Consider the following 20,039-nt stretch of genomic DNA (forward strand, 5'->3'; position numbering starts at 1 on the left):
CAGTGGGCCTTTCCACAGCCAAGTCCTTTTTCATGGCCACCTCCACCACCATAGCATCAACTGGTAACCCTTTAGACCAGTGCGGATTCTCAAGAGGAGGGGACAGAATTTTGTCTGGTCTCCAGGGAATCACCTCAATGGAATCAGGGTTCTTTCATGCATGCTGCATGACTAACTGGACGAGTTCTTCAGCAGGTGGGGTCACCCAAGAGGTAGACAGCCGAGCATGAAAAGCTTGCAGAAAAATGGACTCCTCAGGTGAAGGGTTGGAGGGCTTCCAGTCACCTCCCTGTTTTAACTTTTCAGGATCTCTCTGAAAGATTAAACCAAACAGACCAGCACTCCAGGCAGGAGAGATTATTTTAAATAACTATTTTATTAGGTAGCCAAAAAACTACCTAAACAAACTGTGACATACAGACCGGTTTCGGCATGAAAAGCCTTTATCAATGTCAATATTTCTTCACTTTATATAAATGCTTTAACCAGCTCCCCATTTTGAAACCATTTAAATACCTTTTTCAAAATTGGTATAGTCCAGCCATTGGTTAATCCATCAAACATGATTTAAGGGCACAATTCCACATAAATAGAAAACAAACAACTTGAAAAGAAACTAAAAACACATATGCTCTACAAATATTACAAATGATTCATCCAAACTGTCATCCATGCCAAACCATATGCTGATTTGATTTTTTTAAAGATCATACATCATAACTCTTGTTGGTTAAATGCAAATTATTTATAATATGTATGTGTATTGACACACCATTATAAAACTATGGACCAAAAATGTCATCATGTACCTCATATTCATTTAACCCAGGTTTAAAAAATGCCCCCAGTTTGGTAATCCATTTGCTCTCCATATTATTCAATCTTGTGTGCCATCCTATTTTAAATTTTCTTGGTAATTGAATTTTATCAGTGATGACAAACTTAAAACATGCTTCCTTATGCTGTTTAGTATGTTTATATAGGGCACTTGTGACTCGTCTATTCCTAATGGCACTTAGGTGTTCACTAATTCTAATTCTTAAGGGTCGAGAAGTCTGTCCAACATAAAATGCCGAACAATGACAAAAGGCTAAGTAAATGACCCAGTCTGACCCACAATTGCCAAAGATGTTGATATCATAGACCTTGGGGGTGTTTTTACTACTAAATTCTTTAGTTTTGTTGATATGCTGACAAGCCCCACAATATCCATACGGATAACATCCCACTAGGGGCTCTCCAGAAAGTGTTGTCTGTATAACTGAGGGTGGATTAAATCTCTTATAGTGTGTTAGCTGAGATTGAATAGACCTCCCCCTCCGATACGAAAAAGCACATTTATCTGGGAGAACCCTATCAAAAATGGGGTTAGATTTTAAAATATCCCAGTGTGTGCTGATAATGTCCCTAAAATTGCTCCCATAGGTGGTCACCAGTCTGATTGGTTGTTGATCCTTATTACTATCAATTGCCAGTTGATGGTTGTGTTGCAATAATTCAGTTCTAGTTTTCTGTCCTGCTAGTTCAACAGTCCTATTAAGTTGTTGCATATTGTATCCCCTGGCCCTGAATCTTGATTTCAAGTCCTCCGTGTGTATAAAATATTCCCTTTCTGTTGAGCAAATCCTTTTGAGGCGCCAAAACATTTGTTTAGAAGCGGACATTTTTTCTAATGAAGATTTTTACCAATCTCACTTGTTAGATCTAGCCAAGGATTTAAATATTACGGAAGAGCAACTAAAGAAGAAGAAAATGAATAAGTTTCAAAGGGATGTAACCGATTATGGGAAGGGTAGGCCCTTCGTAACCCAAAAAAATGTTAGGTTTAATGAAGGTGCCAATAAAACACAAAAGAGTAGAAAGAGACCAAGATCTATATTAAAAAGAAATGAACCTATGCATAGTGTTACATCGGATGATGATTATTCATCCACAACAGATTTTGAAACTTCCTCTTGCCAAGTGTCCCCGGTGGCTAAAAGGAAACAGTCTATCCCTTTAGGCCCCATAAACGTAGGGCAGGAAGGAAACACAAGACCAAATACAGGTCCGACCAATCTTCAGGTTCTTTTGAAACAAATGATAGCACAGTAAACAATGTTTTAAATATTTCTTCACATGCACTTACGGAGGCACAATATAAAGTGTTAAATAAAGGGCTTAACTTTATACCCACATCTTCTGTACCTGAGCATTTATTAATAGATGATATTAACAACTTTTGCAGAATACTTAACCTAAAGGCCTTTTTTTCAGATACAACAGATTCTCAAAGACCTATTGGTTTCCGTTTTGGTAAATCCAATTTTGTACCTCCTTTGGATAAACATGTGGCGATTTTTAAGAAATGTGTTATGAAAGATTTACACTTTTCCAATCAAGTTATAACAACTAGTAGCAACCTTAACCAACAGGAAAGAATTTCACAACTGAAATCCAATAAGGATATTGTTATTAGTGCGGTGGATAAGGGTGGTGGCATAGTTGTGATGGATTATTTGAAATATAGGGAGGAAGCATGTAAACAACTGTCCCAATCACAGTTTTATGTACATATGGTCATTGACCCAACCACTAAATTTAAAACAGAAATTGATGCTTTTTTGGATCAGGCGGTGGAGGGGGGCATAATTTCATTACAAATTGCTAGGCAATTGAAGGTTAAGGAGCCCATGCCACAATATTTATATTTGATCCCTAAAATACATAAGGATTTAAACAATCCTCCAGGTCGCCCAATTGTTTCGGGCCGGGGGTCTTTAACGGAACCAATATCAGCCTTTCTTACGGAATATCTCAAGCCCTGACTTAGTCAGGTGAGATCACGGCTCAAGGATACTACCGAGTTTCTAAACATAGTTAATGACTCACAATTGGAAGAAGGTTGGTTATTATGTACTATGGATGTTTCATCCCTATATACCAGCATACCACATAAAGCAGGGGTCAAGGCAGTATCTTATTGGTTGGATAAGGCCAATTTATAAACTCCGGAGTTCAATGTTTTTTTGACTAGATTAATTGAAATGGTCCTACAAAAAAACATCTTTTATTTTGAGGGGAACCCATACTGGCAAATCAAAGGTACAGCTATGGGGTCATCCTTTGCCCCCATATATGCAGATTTGTTTATGGGTTTTTTCGAACTACAATTTATATATGATGTAGGCAATAATATTTATATGGAGAATCTGGATATTTGGCGCAGACTTCTTGACGACTGCTGGTTGGTGTGGCGGGGTGAGAAGGATGAGTTATCTAATTTTGTGGAATATCTTAATAACAATCCCTATGGCATACACTTTACAGTTAATACTGGTTATCAGGAAATGGTGTTTTTGGATGTAGTGGTGCAAAGATTACCTGATCATACTTTGGGTACAACTATTCATAGGAAATTTCCTCAATATAATACTTTATTGCATGCAAACAGCTCTCATCCCCGCCACATTATCAGAAATATTCCAAAATCACAATTTTGGCGCCTCAAAAGGATTTGCTCAACAGAAAGGGAATATTTTATACACACGGAGGACTTGAAATCAAGATTCAAGGCCAGGAGATACAATATGCAACAACTTAATAGGACTGTTGAACTAGCAGGACAGAAAACTAGAACTGAATTATTGCATTCATACATCCCTTAACAGGTGATTTTATTAATGTAAAAGTGAATGCGAACTGTAACACTAAACATGTTATTTACTTGGCTAGATGCATAATATGCTCATCCTACTATGTAGGAAAGACAGATAGAATGTTTAAAGAAAGAATAAGAGAGCATTTATATCAAATCCGCATTCGGTCTGAAGTAAATGCATTATCTAAGCATGTCATTAGTGCAGGTGACACACATAGATTTACATTTTCTGCTCTACAAGTAACTAAAACTAGCACAAGAGGTGGTGACATTAGAAATTTAACAGAATCCATTGAGACAGAATGGATTATAAAAACCAAAGCGCATCTTCACCCTGGTCTCAATGACAGAGTCCCATTAAAACCATCTCTTAAGAAGAGAAGACATAAATTCTAATTTCTCTGATTCATGTTTGAGACTATATAGTTACTATAACAAATTATTCAGTTATAGTGTTATTTGATAGAGTTAAATTTATTATAGCGTTTATTAAGTGTTATGGTTTAATTTATTTATGTTTAACTAGAGAAGGTCACCCAGCACACTCACATGTTTTATTCAGTGAATTTGTCAGTATTCATTATTTATTATTGTATCTTAATGTTGTTAACCGCAGTTATGCAGTGCATATACAATGATTTATACATATATGCTTACAGTTGCTTAACATATGAACCAATATTTCTGAATTGTGTTTAGTTGTACAGACAATACATTATAATATTTAGACATAGCTATTAATCAATATAGTTCATTATAGTTTTATACAAACTCCTTGGTTCAGTCCATTCATATTTATTATGAAGTTTTATTTTTATATATATGATACAATAGGGAAATAATCAGTATTTATCTTTTTTAATGTTATTTATAGCAGAGATGCAACATTTGAATAAATGATATATTTTTTAAGAAATGTAGAAAGTATATATCAATTGTGTTGAACTATGTAATATTTCTATTAGTTTTAACAGCACAACAAAAGCACTTGAAATATAGAACTTTCTATCTTAATTCTGTTGGTATAAAAGTGAGCATATACCTTTTAATTTTTAATTGTCTATTTTAATTGATTAATTGAATCTAAATTTGTATAAATAGAAGCTTTTTGTTCTCAGTGTTTGTGGTTTGATAAAGCTCTTCAGCGAAAGCGCTTACCCGATAAATATCTTTTGAATTCACCTTAACATCTTCGTATTTGGACTGAATAGTCATTGTTTAAAGAACTTGAATGAGTAATACTGAACTTTGTATAATTTGAAATTGGTGTTTTGTAGCCAATACTTGGACATCTTGTTTTTTAAATTCAAGAACTTTACATTTAAGAATTTCCGTCTACGTGGAGTGAAACACCAGCAGGAGGTACTGTTATTTCTCGAATACTGGCTTTTACTCTTTTCCTGTTGGTTTTCCAGAGTCTGCCAGGGACAATTGTTTTATTTTTTGCATTAAAGTTATTATTCACACCTTTTATGTAGAACACCTTTTTATTAAATGTCTACTTTCAGCTTTTGTGTTACATGCATACACTCTCTGGCAGGTTGAACTATTACACAGTTGTCATATCTATTCGAGCCTATGTCATATCTTACAAAACTTTTTGTTTTACCGTAGGCCGTAAAAAACCAACAACCCCCTAAAACCTATTCATTTAATACGAACACAAAAAACTATGCACATCTTCAAATATTGAAGTTTTACCCTCCTAATAGGAGCAAATATCTGAAACGGACAGCCACAGTCAGACTAGAGTTAACCTAAACGAAAGGTTATCCATGCTAAGATGCATGGTGCAGTCGGTGCTTCTACTAAGTGGTAACTTGTTTTGTGTTATCTTTATAGCTCCCCCAGCTGGGCAACCCTTGAATGCTTTCAGAGAACATCTCCTAGCCAGTTTCTCTTTTTTCCCCCAGCCAATCACTCTCCACCAGACTGTAAGCAATTTCTCTTGGTCAGATTGTCTTCATGGAGACATGAGAACCAGACGGCCAATTTTCCATTATCAGATTCTCTCTATGGAGACATGAGAATCAGACAGTCAATTCCTCTTTATCAGATGGTTTTCATGGAGACATGAGGGCCAGATACAGAATTGCTATTAAGCATAAATTCATTTCCTAGAAAAAAAGCCTCATAATATTCACTATTCTTTTTCACTTACTTGGTTTCTCTTAAAACTGGTTAATAAATCATACAAATATGTAAAAAAAAGGGTTACCGCTCAGGGTCAAGCCATGCAACACACAGTCCAAGCGAAACTCAGTCACTAGTCAAGTCTTATTCAGACCTTGCATTGAATAAAAGCTCCAAAAAGGTAATCAAAACCAAAAAGAAACATGAAAATGTCTATTCAGACCTTTAGGCAATCTTTCAAGAAGAAAAGTAATTCCAAGTAATTCCAAATCAGAGAATAAAGTTGATAAAACCTTTGTGGAGCTTTTATTCAATGCAAGGTCTGAATAAGACTTGACTAGTGACTGAGTTTCACTTGGACTGTGTGTTGCATGGTTTGACCCTGAGCGGTAACCCTTTTTTACATATTTGTATGCTGAAATCTTTTTATTACCTGTTCGGAGTCATTCATTTGCTTGTGGTACTGTGCTTTATTCGATATATTGTTAATAAATCAGTCTATGGTCCTTAATCCAGCCATTCCCCCATGGAAGAATGGGAAAAAGCACATTCATTTTTCTTTTGTTATGCTCTTTCAAGCATTCCATTAAAACTGAACAAGAAGACAGAAGGGTGAAAGAAAGGGAAAGAAACAGAAGTGTTTATTTACAATCACAGTTACACTTAATAACCAAGAAAACTTTACTTTATAGCATGCAAACCCCCCCCCACAAAAATAGCACTATTAAAAAATATTTTCTTTACTTACAGTTAACTTTCCCCTCTTTTCCCCTCCCCAGAGCATTTTTCTGAACATTAGTGACATGATGTAGGACATATACTTTAGAGTGCCCCACAAGTCCAACGGATTCTGAAAAAGTCCAATATTTCCATATTGTCTTGTTCTGTCATATTTCACAAATTATTGCACTGCAATCCCACATTAAGCTACTGATTTTATTACTGTTCATCTCCCAAATCCTGTCTCTGCTTCACTTCCAACATACTCAATTCTTCTAGTCAACTATTGTGCTCCCTTCCTTCTCTCCAACATTTTCCATTGAAACAGTGGTAAGGGTTTCACAGGTATAGTCTCTCTGCGTTTTTTATTACTAGAACAAAAAACAGCTGAATCCCCTTCTATTTCACAGCTCACTTTTGTATTTCCTCCTTAGCATGTACATTATCAAAAATGATTTTGTCCCTCCAGGGAAGGATACCTTGAAGATAGCTGTGTACAACAGTTTGACTCTCCCTCTGCTGTATCCCACTTACAGTCTTTTGTTCTTTTGCAGTTTTGTCAGAATGAACTCCTCCTGCTGGCAGCATTGAATCTTTACGATTAAAGGTCTAGGTTGCTTTCTCATACCCAGGTTTGGAGCATAAACATGATGTGCCCTTTCAACTAACAATGCCTGCTGTGGAATACCAGTCCAGTTGCTTATTTGTGCTTTTACAAAATTAATGCCTTATGTTCCCTTCCAGCTTCTCTGGTATAGCTGAAAATCTCAGGTTTCCCCTATGTGCTCTGTCCTCCAATTCTATTATTTTGTGAAACATCTCTTCCTGAGCATTTTCATATTCAGCCAGCCTATTCTTCATTTCAACCTCTGATTTTGCAGCTTTATCACCTATACTGAATATCTGCCTTAAAGCTGCTTCCATTTTTTCCAGCCTTTTGTTGTTTGCATTGATGTACTCAATCAGTGTTTCATTTATTTTAACCAGGTCTGTGTGCAGTCATCTTACACCTTCCTGTAGGTTATTGAAGTCATGTCTGCATTGCTTTTTGCTTAACAGCAGAACAACTTTCCTCAGTCATTCTTTCTTCCTCACTTTTTGTAGCTGTTTTTTTCCAGGTGTTCTGCATTTCTTTTTTCTTGGCATCCAGGCAGTACACTTACTAGCCAGTTACTGAAACTTACCCATAAACAACAAAGTCTACTGGCCCTCTCTGTTGAGTTTCTGTTTTCACACTGGCAGAGCTAGAGTTAAGCAGTTTCTCAATGTGCAGCCATTTTGGAAGTCAGTACATTATTTCTGATCTTTACCTTAATCAAAAAATATTCTTATCCCCAGACAAGACAAAGACTCTTGGGATCCCTAAAATTAGAGGCCAGTCTACTTCAATCTTTAGTTTTCTTTTTTCAATTTAGTTTCCTATAGAAAGTACAGTTGTGTACACTTACCATAAATGTAGATGTTAGAGTGTGTTCACTGTTGCAGTCATCACATTTTGGTTATCTGCTTGCAGTAGCCCTCAGTTGGCCTGATTAACAAAGTCTTGGGTCCTGTGTCAGTTGCTGTCCCATCTTCCATGTCGTCAGGTAGTCAGGGGTATAAAGCACGCAGCCGGCACCATTACATCAGTTTTTCTTGCCCCAGATGTCAGGTGCCCCCATAATGGGAAGCAATTATATATATAAGGTTACACCTCTAATGTTGTTGTTGCATCTTTCGGCTTTTCCCGGTTAGGGGTCGCCACAGTGGAACTCCGGTCCACTAATGATTGGCAGTAGATTTTTACGTGCAGAGTTGCTGGCCCTGATGCACAACCTTCAACGAAAGTACACCCATTCACGCATATCTCCACAAAAAGACACTCTGAGAATCGAACAGAACAACATCTTACTGTGAGGCGATAATGCTACCACAGCACCACCACCGCAGTTCAAGGTTACACCTCCAATAAAAAAGCAAATACACCAAAAAGCTTTAAATATAGTAAGCAAGAATACAGGTATAGTCAACAGAAGTCAGGGGGTTGGAGGGAGGGTAACTAGGACTGCAACAGTGAATACACTCGAACATCTACATTTATGGTAAGTATACACAACTGAACTATGTTCTTCGTGTTTCACTGTTGCAGTCATCACATTTGGGTAGATTCCCAAAGCCAAGGATGGGAGGAGAAAATTAGATAGCATTAGGACCAGCTATAAGGCCCTGCAAGACTGCAGTGGCAAAGCCAGCTCTGGATTTAGAGAAAATTGGTAAATGGTAATGCTTGAAGGTATATATAGAACTCCAGGTAGCAGCTTCTAGGATGTCCCTGGTAGGGACACCTCTGAGAAAGGCTGTAGAGGTAGATACAGCTCTGGTAGAATGTGGTCTAATCCCTTGTAGGGTAGGCTTTCCATGGTGCTTATAGCAGAAATTAATGCAATGGCCTATCCATTTAGAAATGGCTTGCTTTGAAATGGCCTTCCCCTTTGCCCCTGCAGCAAATGCAACCAGCAGTTGTTCAGATTTCCTGAAAGGTTTAGTCCTATCCAAATAAAATCTAAGTTGTCTGTGCACATCTAAGGTGTGCAGAATTCACTCCCCTTTGTTCTGTGGATTAGAAAAAAAGGTTGGCAAATGGACTGATTAAGGGCCACACTGGATACCACCTTGGGCATGAAGAAGGGATTGTTCCTGAGGGACATCCTTATCCACATGAAAAATGATGAAAGGCTCCACTGCCATGAGAGACTGTAATTCAGACACCCTTCTAGCTGAAGTGATAGCTAAAAGGAAGGCTGTTTTCCAAGAAAGGAATTTCAACTCTGCATTTGCAGCTGGCTCAAAAGGAGGTAGAGTGACTTTTTCCAATACAAAGTTAAGGTCCCAGGCTGGAGTAGGGGCTCTCCTGGGTGGTCTTAAGTTTTTGGCCCCTCTGAGGAACTGCTTTAGCAGTGGATGAGAGAAGGGGGTGGTTCTGTGTTGTAATGTGCTAAAATGGCTGAGGCATGAAATTTGATGGAGGAAAAGGAAAGGCCCTTGTGCAGCATCTCAGTTAAGCACTGAAGACTGTGAGGTAAATTGGGCGCTGCTCTGAGTTTGGTTCCCTGAACAGAATCTTTTCCATTTTTCAGCATAGGATTTTCTAGTACTAGGCCTCCTTGCCTCCAGAATGACATCCAACACTTGCTTACTGAGGGATGCTAACAGAGAGATCAGGTAATTAGCCAGCCTGCCAGGTTAGGGTGTGAAGCTGTGGGTGCAGAATCTGGCCCTCCTGCTGTGACAGCAGGACGGAAGTCTGAGGCAAGTGCCATGGTGGCCAGCAGTGACACACTGTGCAAAAGAGGGTACCAGTGTTGGTGTGGCCAGTCTGGTGCAATCAGTATTGTCCTTGGTTTGTCCTGTTTGATCTTTAGTAGTTCCTTGGAGAGGAGAAGCAGAGGGAGAAAGGCATAAACTGATAGGCTTTTCCAGGTGAAGGACAGGGCATCCATTTTCCAAGCTTGTTTGTGGGGAGTCCTTGTGCAGAATTTTTTCAATTGGTAGTTCTGGAGGGAGGCAAACATGTCTACATCTGGGCTTTCTCATTTGTTTCACAACATGTTGAATATCTTTGGTTCCACTTTCCACTCGTGTGGGTCCATGAGATTTCTGCTTAGTTTGTCTGCCAGTGTTTAGCTTTCCTGGCAGGAATTTTGCCTGTAGGTGCACTTGGTAGCTCAAGGCTGTGTTCCTCAGAGCCATGGCTAGTCTGCAGAGAGGGTATGAGTGGGTCCCCCCCCCGCTTGTTTATGTACCACATAACAGTGGTGTTGTCCGTCTTTACCATCAATTGTCCTTGAAGGATGTGGTCCTTGAAGGCTGTCAGAGCATTCTGTACAGCTAACATTTCTTTCTGACTGATGTGCAGGTGCATTTGACTTGGGTTCAATTTGCCCTGAATGCACTTCCCTGCCAAATGAGCCCCACATGCATAGTCTGATGCGTCTGTTAGGGTTTGCACGGCAGGGGGTAGGAGTGAATGGCAGGCCCTTGTTTTGGTGACAGGCATCTGCCCACCAAAGGAACTCTATCTGTAGACAAGGAATGATAGGGAGCACTGCTTCTAGATCCTGAGAATGTTGACACCATAGGCTTTTTAGATACCACTGTAGTTTCCTCATATGTAGTCTTGCATATGGAATTAGTAGAATGCAGGAGGCCATGAACCCCAGTGCTTGCAGTATTTTCCTTGCAGTTAGCTGGGTCTTTGTGGCCAGTAGTTTGAAGTAGGCTGTCAAATGAACTTGTTTTTCTGGCGTGAGAAAAGCCATCTGGGAAGTTGTGTTCAAGCTTGCTCCCAGGAATACAATTTGTTGGCAGGGTACAAGATGTGATTTCTTTTCGTTTATAGTGTAGCCCAGGGAAGTTAGCAATTTCTTTACAAACGCCAGATGATTCAATAGTATGTCCTGGTTGTCTGCCTGAATTAGACAATCGTCCAGGTATGGATATATTTGGATATTTCTTTGCCTGCAAAATGCAATGACTGGAGCTTAGCACTTTGTGAATACCCTGGGTGTAGTAGATAAGCCAAAGGGCACTGCAGAGAACTGATAGTGCATGTAGCTTGCTTTGAAGCGTAGGTATCTTCTGCAGGACTCCCTTATTGGGATGTGCAGGTAAGCTTCCTTTAAATCCAGTGTTGCCAACCAGGCATCTTTGCCTAGCATAGTCAGCAGTTGGTGAAGAGTTAGCATCTTGAATTATGGAATCACCAAAAATGTGTTTAGGATAGAGAGGTCCAGTATAGGACGCCAGGAGTTGTCTTTTCTGGGCACCAGGAAAAGTCTAGAGTAGAAACCTTGTCCGCATTCCTCTTCTGGAACAGGTTGAATACCCCTGATGCTTAAGAGAGCGAGAATTTGCTTTTGAGCCTCCGCCCACTGATTTGGGGTAGGTCTGGCCAACAGTTTGGGGTTGGGTAAGGAGTGAAAGTGGAATCTGTATCCTTGGGAAACTATATTTAAAACCCATTTGTCCTGGGTAATGAGTTCCCAATTTTTTGCCTGCCGGGCAATCTTTCCCCCTAAGGAAACAGTCAGTTGTGCAGGGCTTGGAAGATTTAAAGTTAAGTCACTGAGACAGTTTACCATAGGGAGGAGTCTTACCACTACCTGCTTTGGAAGTGGGAGCCCCCCCACTGCTTAGCCCCGAGAATACCTTGTGACTGAAGCCTGGGTGTTCTGTTGGTTTTGGTTTGGACTGAGAAGGCCTGGAAGAGGCAGGAAAGGACCAATTTTAGACGGCTAATGCCTACTAAATCTGGGAGGCTGTACTTGCAGGAAATCTTTAACAGTTTGCATAGATTCAGCTTTTTCTTCCATCTTTTTAAGTACTTCTGCTTTGTTGCCAAACAGGCTGTCTTGGTTTAAGGGAGCATCCAGCAATTTAGCTTTAACATGATCTGGCAAAGATTACTGGTTACGCCAAGCATGACTTCTAAGTACAGACCCAGTGACAGCAGCCCTGCAAGATGCCTCTAGTGAATCAAAACCACATTGCAAAGTATGTTTTCCAACTTGTTCAGCAGAATGCATTAAACCCTGTAAATCTTTATTTTCAGCAAAGTCAGGAATCAACATCAATTTCTGTTTAAGCAATCCAATAATATGCTGCTGATACTTTAACATATGAAACTGGTAGTTTAAGGCCCTAATAGCCAAGGTTGCAGAAGTGTATACCTTCTTACCCCACCTATCCAGCATCCTGGAATCTCTATCAGAGGGAGTAGGATTTTTGGCAGTAGTAGTCTTAATGCTCTTGGGTCCCTGTAAAATGGTCTCAGGATCCACAGTAGGATTTTAAAAAAGGAACTTGTGAGAGTCAGGAACCCTGTAATATCTGTCCGGTTTTCTGGTAGCAGGAGGTAAAGAGTAATCCTGGCTTTCCCAATGAAAATGCTCCCTAAGAGTATGCACGGTTTCATCAAAAGAGAAATCCTCTGGAGGGGAAGCAGAGGGAATAGAGTCCTCTGCATCAGAATCCTCATAGGTAGATAGGTAGATAAGGGTAAGTCCTGGTCATCAGAGGATACAGAAATTTCAGAATCCTGATCAGAAGAATCATAAGCAAACTCAGTCCTAGGTCTCTTAAAGGGGGAAGGTTGGCTTCTCCTGAGTAAAGTAATAATGTCTTCAGCCATTCTTATCATTTGTTTTTTAGGCATAGAGGCCTGACCATGCACTCTGGGCATTGGTTTTCTAAGCATGGATCGAGTTTTAGGCCTTGAAGAAGAAGAAGATGGCGTTGGTTTAATATGCAAGTTAGTAGGCCTGAATACACCCTCAGAAGCCAGTGCCTGCAAAGCGGCTCCAGACCCATCCAAGGTACAGACATCCGCAGGTTCCACAGCTGAAGCATCTCATGGCATACCGGACTCCGAATGGGTCTCAGTAGAGGCCTGCAAATCTGAAGTAGCGGGTATCAGGGGCTACAAAAGCACCTCTCTGAGTGCTCACAAGAGGCGAACTGGTGAGTAGCTTAGGAGAAGCGTCGTCAGCAGTTTTGGACCTATGCGGTCTGTCTCTGTCTTTATCTTTGCATTTTTTCAGTATGTCGGTAGTCGGGTGGCTTACCAAAGCCATATTTGGATAATTAAACCGAGTACCGAAATATTTAGAAGTGTAAATATACAGACGACAAATAGATCATTGTTTAAATAAGGCACAAAACCGACAGCGAGGTACGTCGTGGTCTGGGCCTAGGCAAGGAATGCAGTACGAATGAAAATCTTAATGAGGTATTTGCTTTCCACAAGAAATACAATTATTGACTTTTACTGACATCAGTTTAGAGCAAGAAAATGTTTCCCCAATTGGGTACTTAGCTTAGTTCAAGACTTTGGTTCTGAAACTCGAAAATGAAAATTTCAGGAGTCGGCCGACCGACAATTGCGAACTGCTTCTGCTTTGGGCATCACATGGCAAGAAAGACTGAAGTAATGGCATCGGCTGCATGCTTTATACCCCTGACTACCTGACGTCATGGAAGATGGGACAGCAACCGAAGCAGGACCCAAGACTTTGTTAATCAGGCCGACTGAGGGCTACTGCAAGCAGATAACCCAAATGTGATGACTGCAGCAGTGAAACACGAAGAACATCAGACAAGTGACTATACCATATCATAACCTTTGAAACCTTGCAAATGTTTAATTATAACAGTAAGCATGCTTCCTATGTCCCATCAAACATTTCTAAAACATTGAACAGAACTATCATAACTTTAATTTTGAAGTTATGGATAAATTTGGTCTCCCTTCCAAGTATATAACCTGTATTCAAATGCTTTAAAAGAACCCATCCATTAGACTTTTATGTTAATAAACTACTCACAACATATTTAGATTAAAATGGGGTAAAACAAGGTTGCCCCTTCTCCCAATACTTTAATTTATATACTGAACCCTGCTTATAGTGTACATACCATAACTGTCCTCAAAACTTCTACATTAAACCTTCCCCTAAAAGCCCACATGAATGATCAAAATATCTACTTCCATTAACCAGTTTCAGATAATCTTAAAACTCTTAATTATGTTACCCTATTCTTTAAATATTCTAAATTTGCATTAAATCTCTAAAAAACAGTTCTATTTCCCTTAACAGAATCTTATGGTTTCAATAAGCTTACCAATCAATTTATTTGACTATTAATCCCTCTCTGTCATGATCCATTTCTAAATTACCATTCTAGCACCACAAAAATGTGTTTAACCATGATATTAACAGATTGACAGAGTTAAATTTCTCTTTTCTATCTAGAATTGCCATTACCTAAATGGATGTTTCCCCAGACTTCTACTTCATATGCCCTCCCCTCTTGTTATAAAATACCACAAAAAGTCTTCCATGTTACTACTCGCACTCTGGCCAAATTTATATGGGCACTCAATTCCATATGCATAGCCTATGACAGGTTGAATGCACCAAAATTACGAGGATGTCTAAACCTGCCAGACGAGGACAACTAAACCTGCCAGACTATCAGTTATACTGTTTAATTATAAACTCTAGTAAATGACAGAAAATAATATTTTTTTTTAGTCCTGCTAGTGATGGTTGGGCTTTAGCTTAAGTCAGACTCTGGGCTAACAAAAAGAAAATGTATAATTGCAAACAGCGTGCTCTTCTTTTCTTGTGACTACAGGTGTTGAAACAACTAAGAGTGTGTGACTTTTTAAGAGACCTTATTATGGCTTTTAAACTACTTAAATTATTAAATCTACTAGACGCTTTCCCATTATTTCAACTGATATACATCACAGATATAATACAAACAGCACTGTAGTAAAGCTTCATAAAAGTGTTTTGTGTAATGCATTAGAGTAATTTGGTATAAGCCACATCTTGCAATCAAGACGCTCTATATAACAAAAAAAAAAACAAGAAAGCAGAATCTGAAAACAGATGGATAAGAAGATAAACATAAGTTTATGAAGCTTTTTAAATAATGGCCCAAGTATATGTGCAAAACACATCATGGCACATAATTCAGCATATGCCATTATGAATGAACAAAACACTTAAGTAGATAGAGGGATCGAATCATAGAAAGAAAAAAAGCATGACACCCCTCCAATATGATACTCGGACAAATGACAAAATTAGAAAAAAGGAAATATAACCCATTTAAAATGCTATAGACATTAGTAATGCAGAGAACCTCAAGAAAAAATGGAGAAGGTGATTTTTTCAGTCTTACAATTGAAGGATTTTTTTCTTTTATTTTATGGGATTTACTTGATAAATGTAGATGATGTACATTAATAAAGCTCTGAGCAAACTCAAAGTCATGCATCTCCCAAGCTAATATTAAGAAAGACCATATAAAGGAAGTAGTAAAAATGATGCACAAACGTAATACACAATACAAAACATAATCAGTTTTTAATTTATTCAAGAAAAATGATTTTTTTTGAAAAAAAGAATTTTCCATAATACACTGAGAACATAAGTTAGATAGCACTGCAAAAATTGAACAAATTCATTTGAAACCAGTCTGCTCTGCAGCTCTACAATTAGTTATCAAAGTTATGACAGTTGGATTATTATTTTAGCATCTTTATATCAGCAGAGTTTTAGGAGGTTATAAACTATGTATAAACCACGTGTGCTTAGTGATATGAAAAAAAAAACAAAAGTTAAAAAACACAAACGTTCAAAATAAACCATAAATACATAACACAAATTAGTGTTAACAAAACAACTGTTCTTTGTAAACAATTTCTCAAACATAACCTGTGCACAAAATAAGAATGCAGTCATACAGTTAGGGTTACTCTGACTCAAAATATAGAAAATAATTACTTAAGAATACCTAATCTAAACATATTTTAATATCACTGAGCTTAACAGGAGTTCAATATTTCAAAATGTAGTGGTTCAGTAATACTGTACTGCTTTATTCACAATTCTGCCACCGTGGTACTTCACTGCTGATTGTGGGTCTTTTTCACTCTGCTGAAGAGAAAAAAATGCTTTTTTGGTTTATACCACACTTCCACCCACCCCCACCCAAAGTTTTAATAAATATCCAGAACATCAACAGCAAATTATTTAATGGGTTTATATATCAAAATAAACATAATTCTCTACAATAGAACACTGTATTAAAAGAACTAACTGAGTTTAAGAGAAACAAAAAGGGAGATACTAATCACAAAAGCTGTGCACCCATTGTTACTGCAGGGTGGTTTCAGACTTACAACATGCATATAGACTATGGTTTGGCTCATCTCACAGATGAGACCAGTAAATCAGCTAGTTCTGATGCCCAGTTCTGTGAATGCCTTGAGGTTTTAGTGAGTACATCTCTAGTTTTAAATACAATGTCTTCATTTCTATAGCTCTTTGAAAAGCTCAGCACTCGGACAAGACAAAAAATAGCCCTGACCTTCCTTGCTACTGGAAAAAAATGATCATACAATAAAAAATTAAAGTGTTCACTTTCTATTTCAAAGTAAGGCTTTCGTTTCCCTTTCCCATACCCAGTCTGTATATTTACATGATTACTAACAGTTTATAATTGGTTCTGCCTTTGAACAAACGGCCACAAGCAGAAATGCTCTGTTACATTAAAGACCTTACATTCATGTTGTTTAAATAATATATCTGCTTGTATATCAAACACACAGTGAACTGATTAGGCAGTTTTGTTTTAGATGATGAGACCTGCACACACAAAGTGTAAATGCTCCAGCATGAACTAACCAAACTGCAGAAGATCAAGCCCTGTGAAACAAGTCTGTTCACAGAAGGAACAGCTTAAGGCAGCTGTCAAAGTACCCCCAAAAATCATAATGAGGAAGGAGGGGTGAATGATCGAGGGTCATACAGAGCCACTGTGTACTATCACATCATTAACAGACTACATTACACAGCTCAGCTTGTCAAGTAACAAAATTTGCTTCACAGGAAACATTATAAATGTCTTAATTTAATATCATCAATTGTGCGTATAAAACAATAAAATATTTTGACACATGGGGCTTATAAACAAAATCTGCTTTTTATACTACATTCTTAAAACAGGTTTAGTGCACTGAATTTCTGCAGTTAAGAAAAAAAATGCCCCACCTTTGAATTATGTAGGTACTCTTATTAAGTCCAGCCTAATAAAATGATTTAAATGCTGTTAGAGCCATACAATGCAGACTGAACCCTTCTGCTTATAAAAGTTATTCAAAATCAGCACTACTCAGGTGTTGAAAAAAAATTATATTGCTTCCCAATCCTTTAAAAGCAACTACACTTGTCTCATTTTCATTCTCTTCCTCAATCATCATCATCATCATCATCTGAAGTTCTGCAACAAGATGCTCAGCCTACAAGAAATGCACAGCTGTGTAGTACTCAGTTCAGCTTATCAGCAGATAAAATTATTTAGGTGACAAACTAAACCACCTCCTTTATTTTCAATATTAAAAACAATGAGGTAGGCACAAAAACAAATGGTCTGGAAACTCTGAGTGCAGACTGTTAAAAACTGCTTTTGCACTTCAAGGTTTTAAAAAATAAAACCTTTTAACTTATGCAAAACTAACACTGTGACACAACCAAGTTCTGGCCTAACACAGAATTATGCTACATAAGCAAGCTTTCATTACTGCAAATCTTGCAGGGTAAACCTGAAATAAAGGCAACACCCTCCTTATGGACATGATCACCCATCCACCCCCAAAAATAGAAAAATAAAAATAATAATCAAGTAAGTTGCCTCATTTCCTGCTATTCACATTGGCTCCATATATACTTCTAAGTCCTCTATCTTTTTCTCCAGCTCACAATAGTCTCATAAAAATACCAAATATACCTTCACCAACTTCATTAAGTCCCATATTGCAGCAAACTGCTCACTACCCTCATACCACTGCTAACACTTCCTTTTGCCTGTCCACTAACCACACTACACACAGTGAGGCTGCTTCCCACCTTTTGCTGTCCTCTATTCATACTACACACAGGAAGGCTCTCTTTGAAAACAGTTCTCCAAAACCCTGGTGGTTTACATATTCATACGAGCCTTTCTTGAGTGAAACATATTTCAGTCACAGTGCTCTCTGGAACCCAATAACAAAATTCTAACAGCACCAGTGGCATTGTAATATTTCTCAATAAAATACACAAGTTCAGGTAATGTCAGTGCAGGTTATTCTCCAGTTGTCAATTCAAGATTTCAAAGGTAAATTGAAGACTCTGGTTTCCAGTAATCCCTGAAATAGCTTCTACCAACTCAAAAGAGAGCTTCTGCCAAGAGTCATGAAGTACACTTGGCTACTTCCACCAGATCGCACTGAGGCAAAAAACACCTGTGAATGAAACAAGAATCTGTGAATGAACAGGAAAAAGTGCAACCAGGAAAGTGTCAACACAAGCATATTCAAAGTATGGTTAAAAAAAAAAAAAAAAAAAAAACTAGATTATAAACCTAGGAAAGTATACACAGTGCAGACTAAGATCTTGCTGCATTGATATATATAATGGCAGCATAAAGCACTAGACATTAAACACCTGACTGCTATCATTTTATGTGAACACAATGGATATGGTTCTTACCTTTACATCTACCTTGGCGAAATCAAACCAGAACATACAGAAAATCAGACAAATACATTCTTACAGCAAAAGAAAAAAAGCGCCCAGTTAGTTAGAAGAAGTCAATAATAAACTTAGTACAAAAACAAAATTAGATTTAGCTGAAAGACGGAACAAGAGAGAACTTTCAAACAGCATCTTTGCTATTCTGGAGGAAGGTTTGTGATTTATGTCCAACCTAAGATCGTGTTTTAGCAGTGGTCAGACAAGCAGCAGAACATCTGCATTACGTGAATATGATGGATGCATAGTGCAGTACACAACAGCTACACCACAGTACCATAACCTTATGATGAAACCCCATCTCACACACCACTACTTTTTAAGTATTCAACTGAACTTATCAGACCAGAAAAGTGGGAAGTCTCTCCCAGATGGAAAGGTTGACTGATGTTTGATTCTGACACCACCTTAGGAACGAAGGATGGTTCATAATGATACCCTATCTTTATGAAAAAGCAAATAAGTAGGCTTAGACGATAAGACGAAGTTCTGAGGCTCTTCTAGCAAAGGTTATGGCTACTAAAAAGATAGTTTTCCAGATTAAAAACTTTAGTTCACATTTCGCTGAGAGTTCAAAGGGAGACAGAGTCAAAACTTGTAAAACTAAATTTAAATTCCACGGTGGAGTTGGATCTTTAAAAGGGCATCTAAGAAGAAAAGTTCCCCTTATAAAGGCCTTACAAAGTTTTGAAGAAGCTATGATGAAACTATTTTAACTCCTATGTGATAATTAGAAATGGCCTCTAGTTGTACTTTAATAGTCAAGGAGCTAGCCTCCTCATCAAAAACTGTAGCTAAAAACTCACAAACTTTAGGTACTGGTGCTGAAAAAGGGTCAAATATCTTTCTGCTGTACCCCCCCCAAAAAAAAAAAATCATCTTTCCATTTACTTCTGCAAATCTTCCTAGTGGAAGCTTTATGGGAAGACAAAAATAATGAGATGGAAACAGGAGGAGGGCCTGGATTGTCTAGCTATCACTAAAAGTGAAGAAACCATGAGGTTAACTTTATGCCTAAAATCTCTGGGTGTATCATGTCTGTCGGGTAAGACAGAAGGTCTGGAATTGGGTCCAAAATCCATGGTGGGTGAACTAGATGAGGCCAAAGAAAGGGAACCAAAACTGACGAGGCCAATAAGAGGCAATAAGGATGACTGTGTACTTCAATCGAAATGCTTTCTAAAGAAACTTGGGGATTAGAGGAGCTGGGGGGGTAAGTGTATAGGAGACCAAGGTACCAATTGTGGATAGCACCTCTCTGTGATTCCACCAGTGGAGGAATCAGGGCAAAGATCTGTTGCACTTGAGGGGAGATGAAAAGAGGTAAGAGCAAGGTTGGGTCCATTGGTGGAATACATTTTCTGCAACTCTCATGTTGAGACACCACTTGTGAAGCAATAAAATGGAGCTGATCAACTTGT

General features: G+C 38.3%; 1 protein-coding gene across 1 annotated transcript in view; it reads right to left on the bottom strand.

The window, feature by feature from the left end:
- Positions 1–15,384: 15,384 nt before the first annotated feature.
- Positions 15,385–20,039, bottom strand: part of MAP4K4 (mitogen-activated protein kinase kinase kinase kinase 4) — a 3,343,981-nt gene continuing 3,339,326 nt past the window's right edge. The window contains exon 32 of the mRNA XM_044071965.1: positions 15,385–18,329. Within this exon, the coding sequence (XP_043927900.1) occupies positions 18,246–18,329 (84 nt within the window). The 3' untranslated portion in view covers positions 15,385–18,245. The remainder of the gene's footprint in view (positions 18,330–20,039) is intronic.

This window comes from Protopterus annectens, chromosome 5.part0 (assembly GCF_019279795.1).
Source record: "Protopterus annectens isolate FY-2018-M chromosome 5.part0, PAN1.0, whole genome shotgun sequence".
NCBI classification, from domain to species: Eukaryota; Metazoa; Chordata; order Ceratodontiformes; family Protopteridae; genus Protopterus; species Protopterus annectens.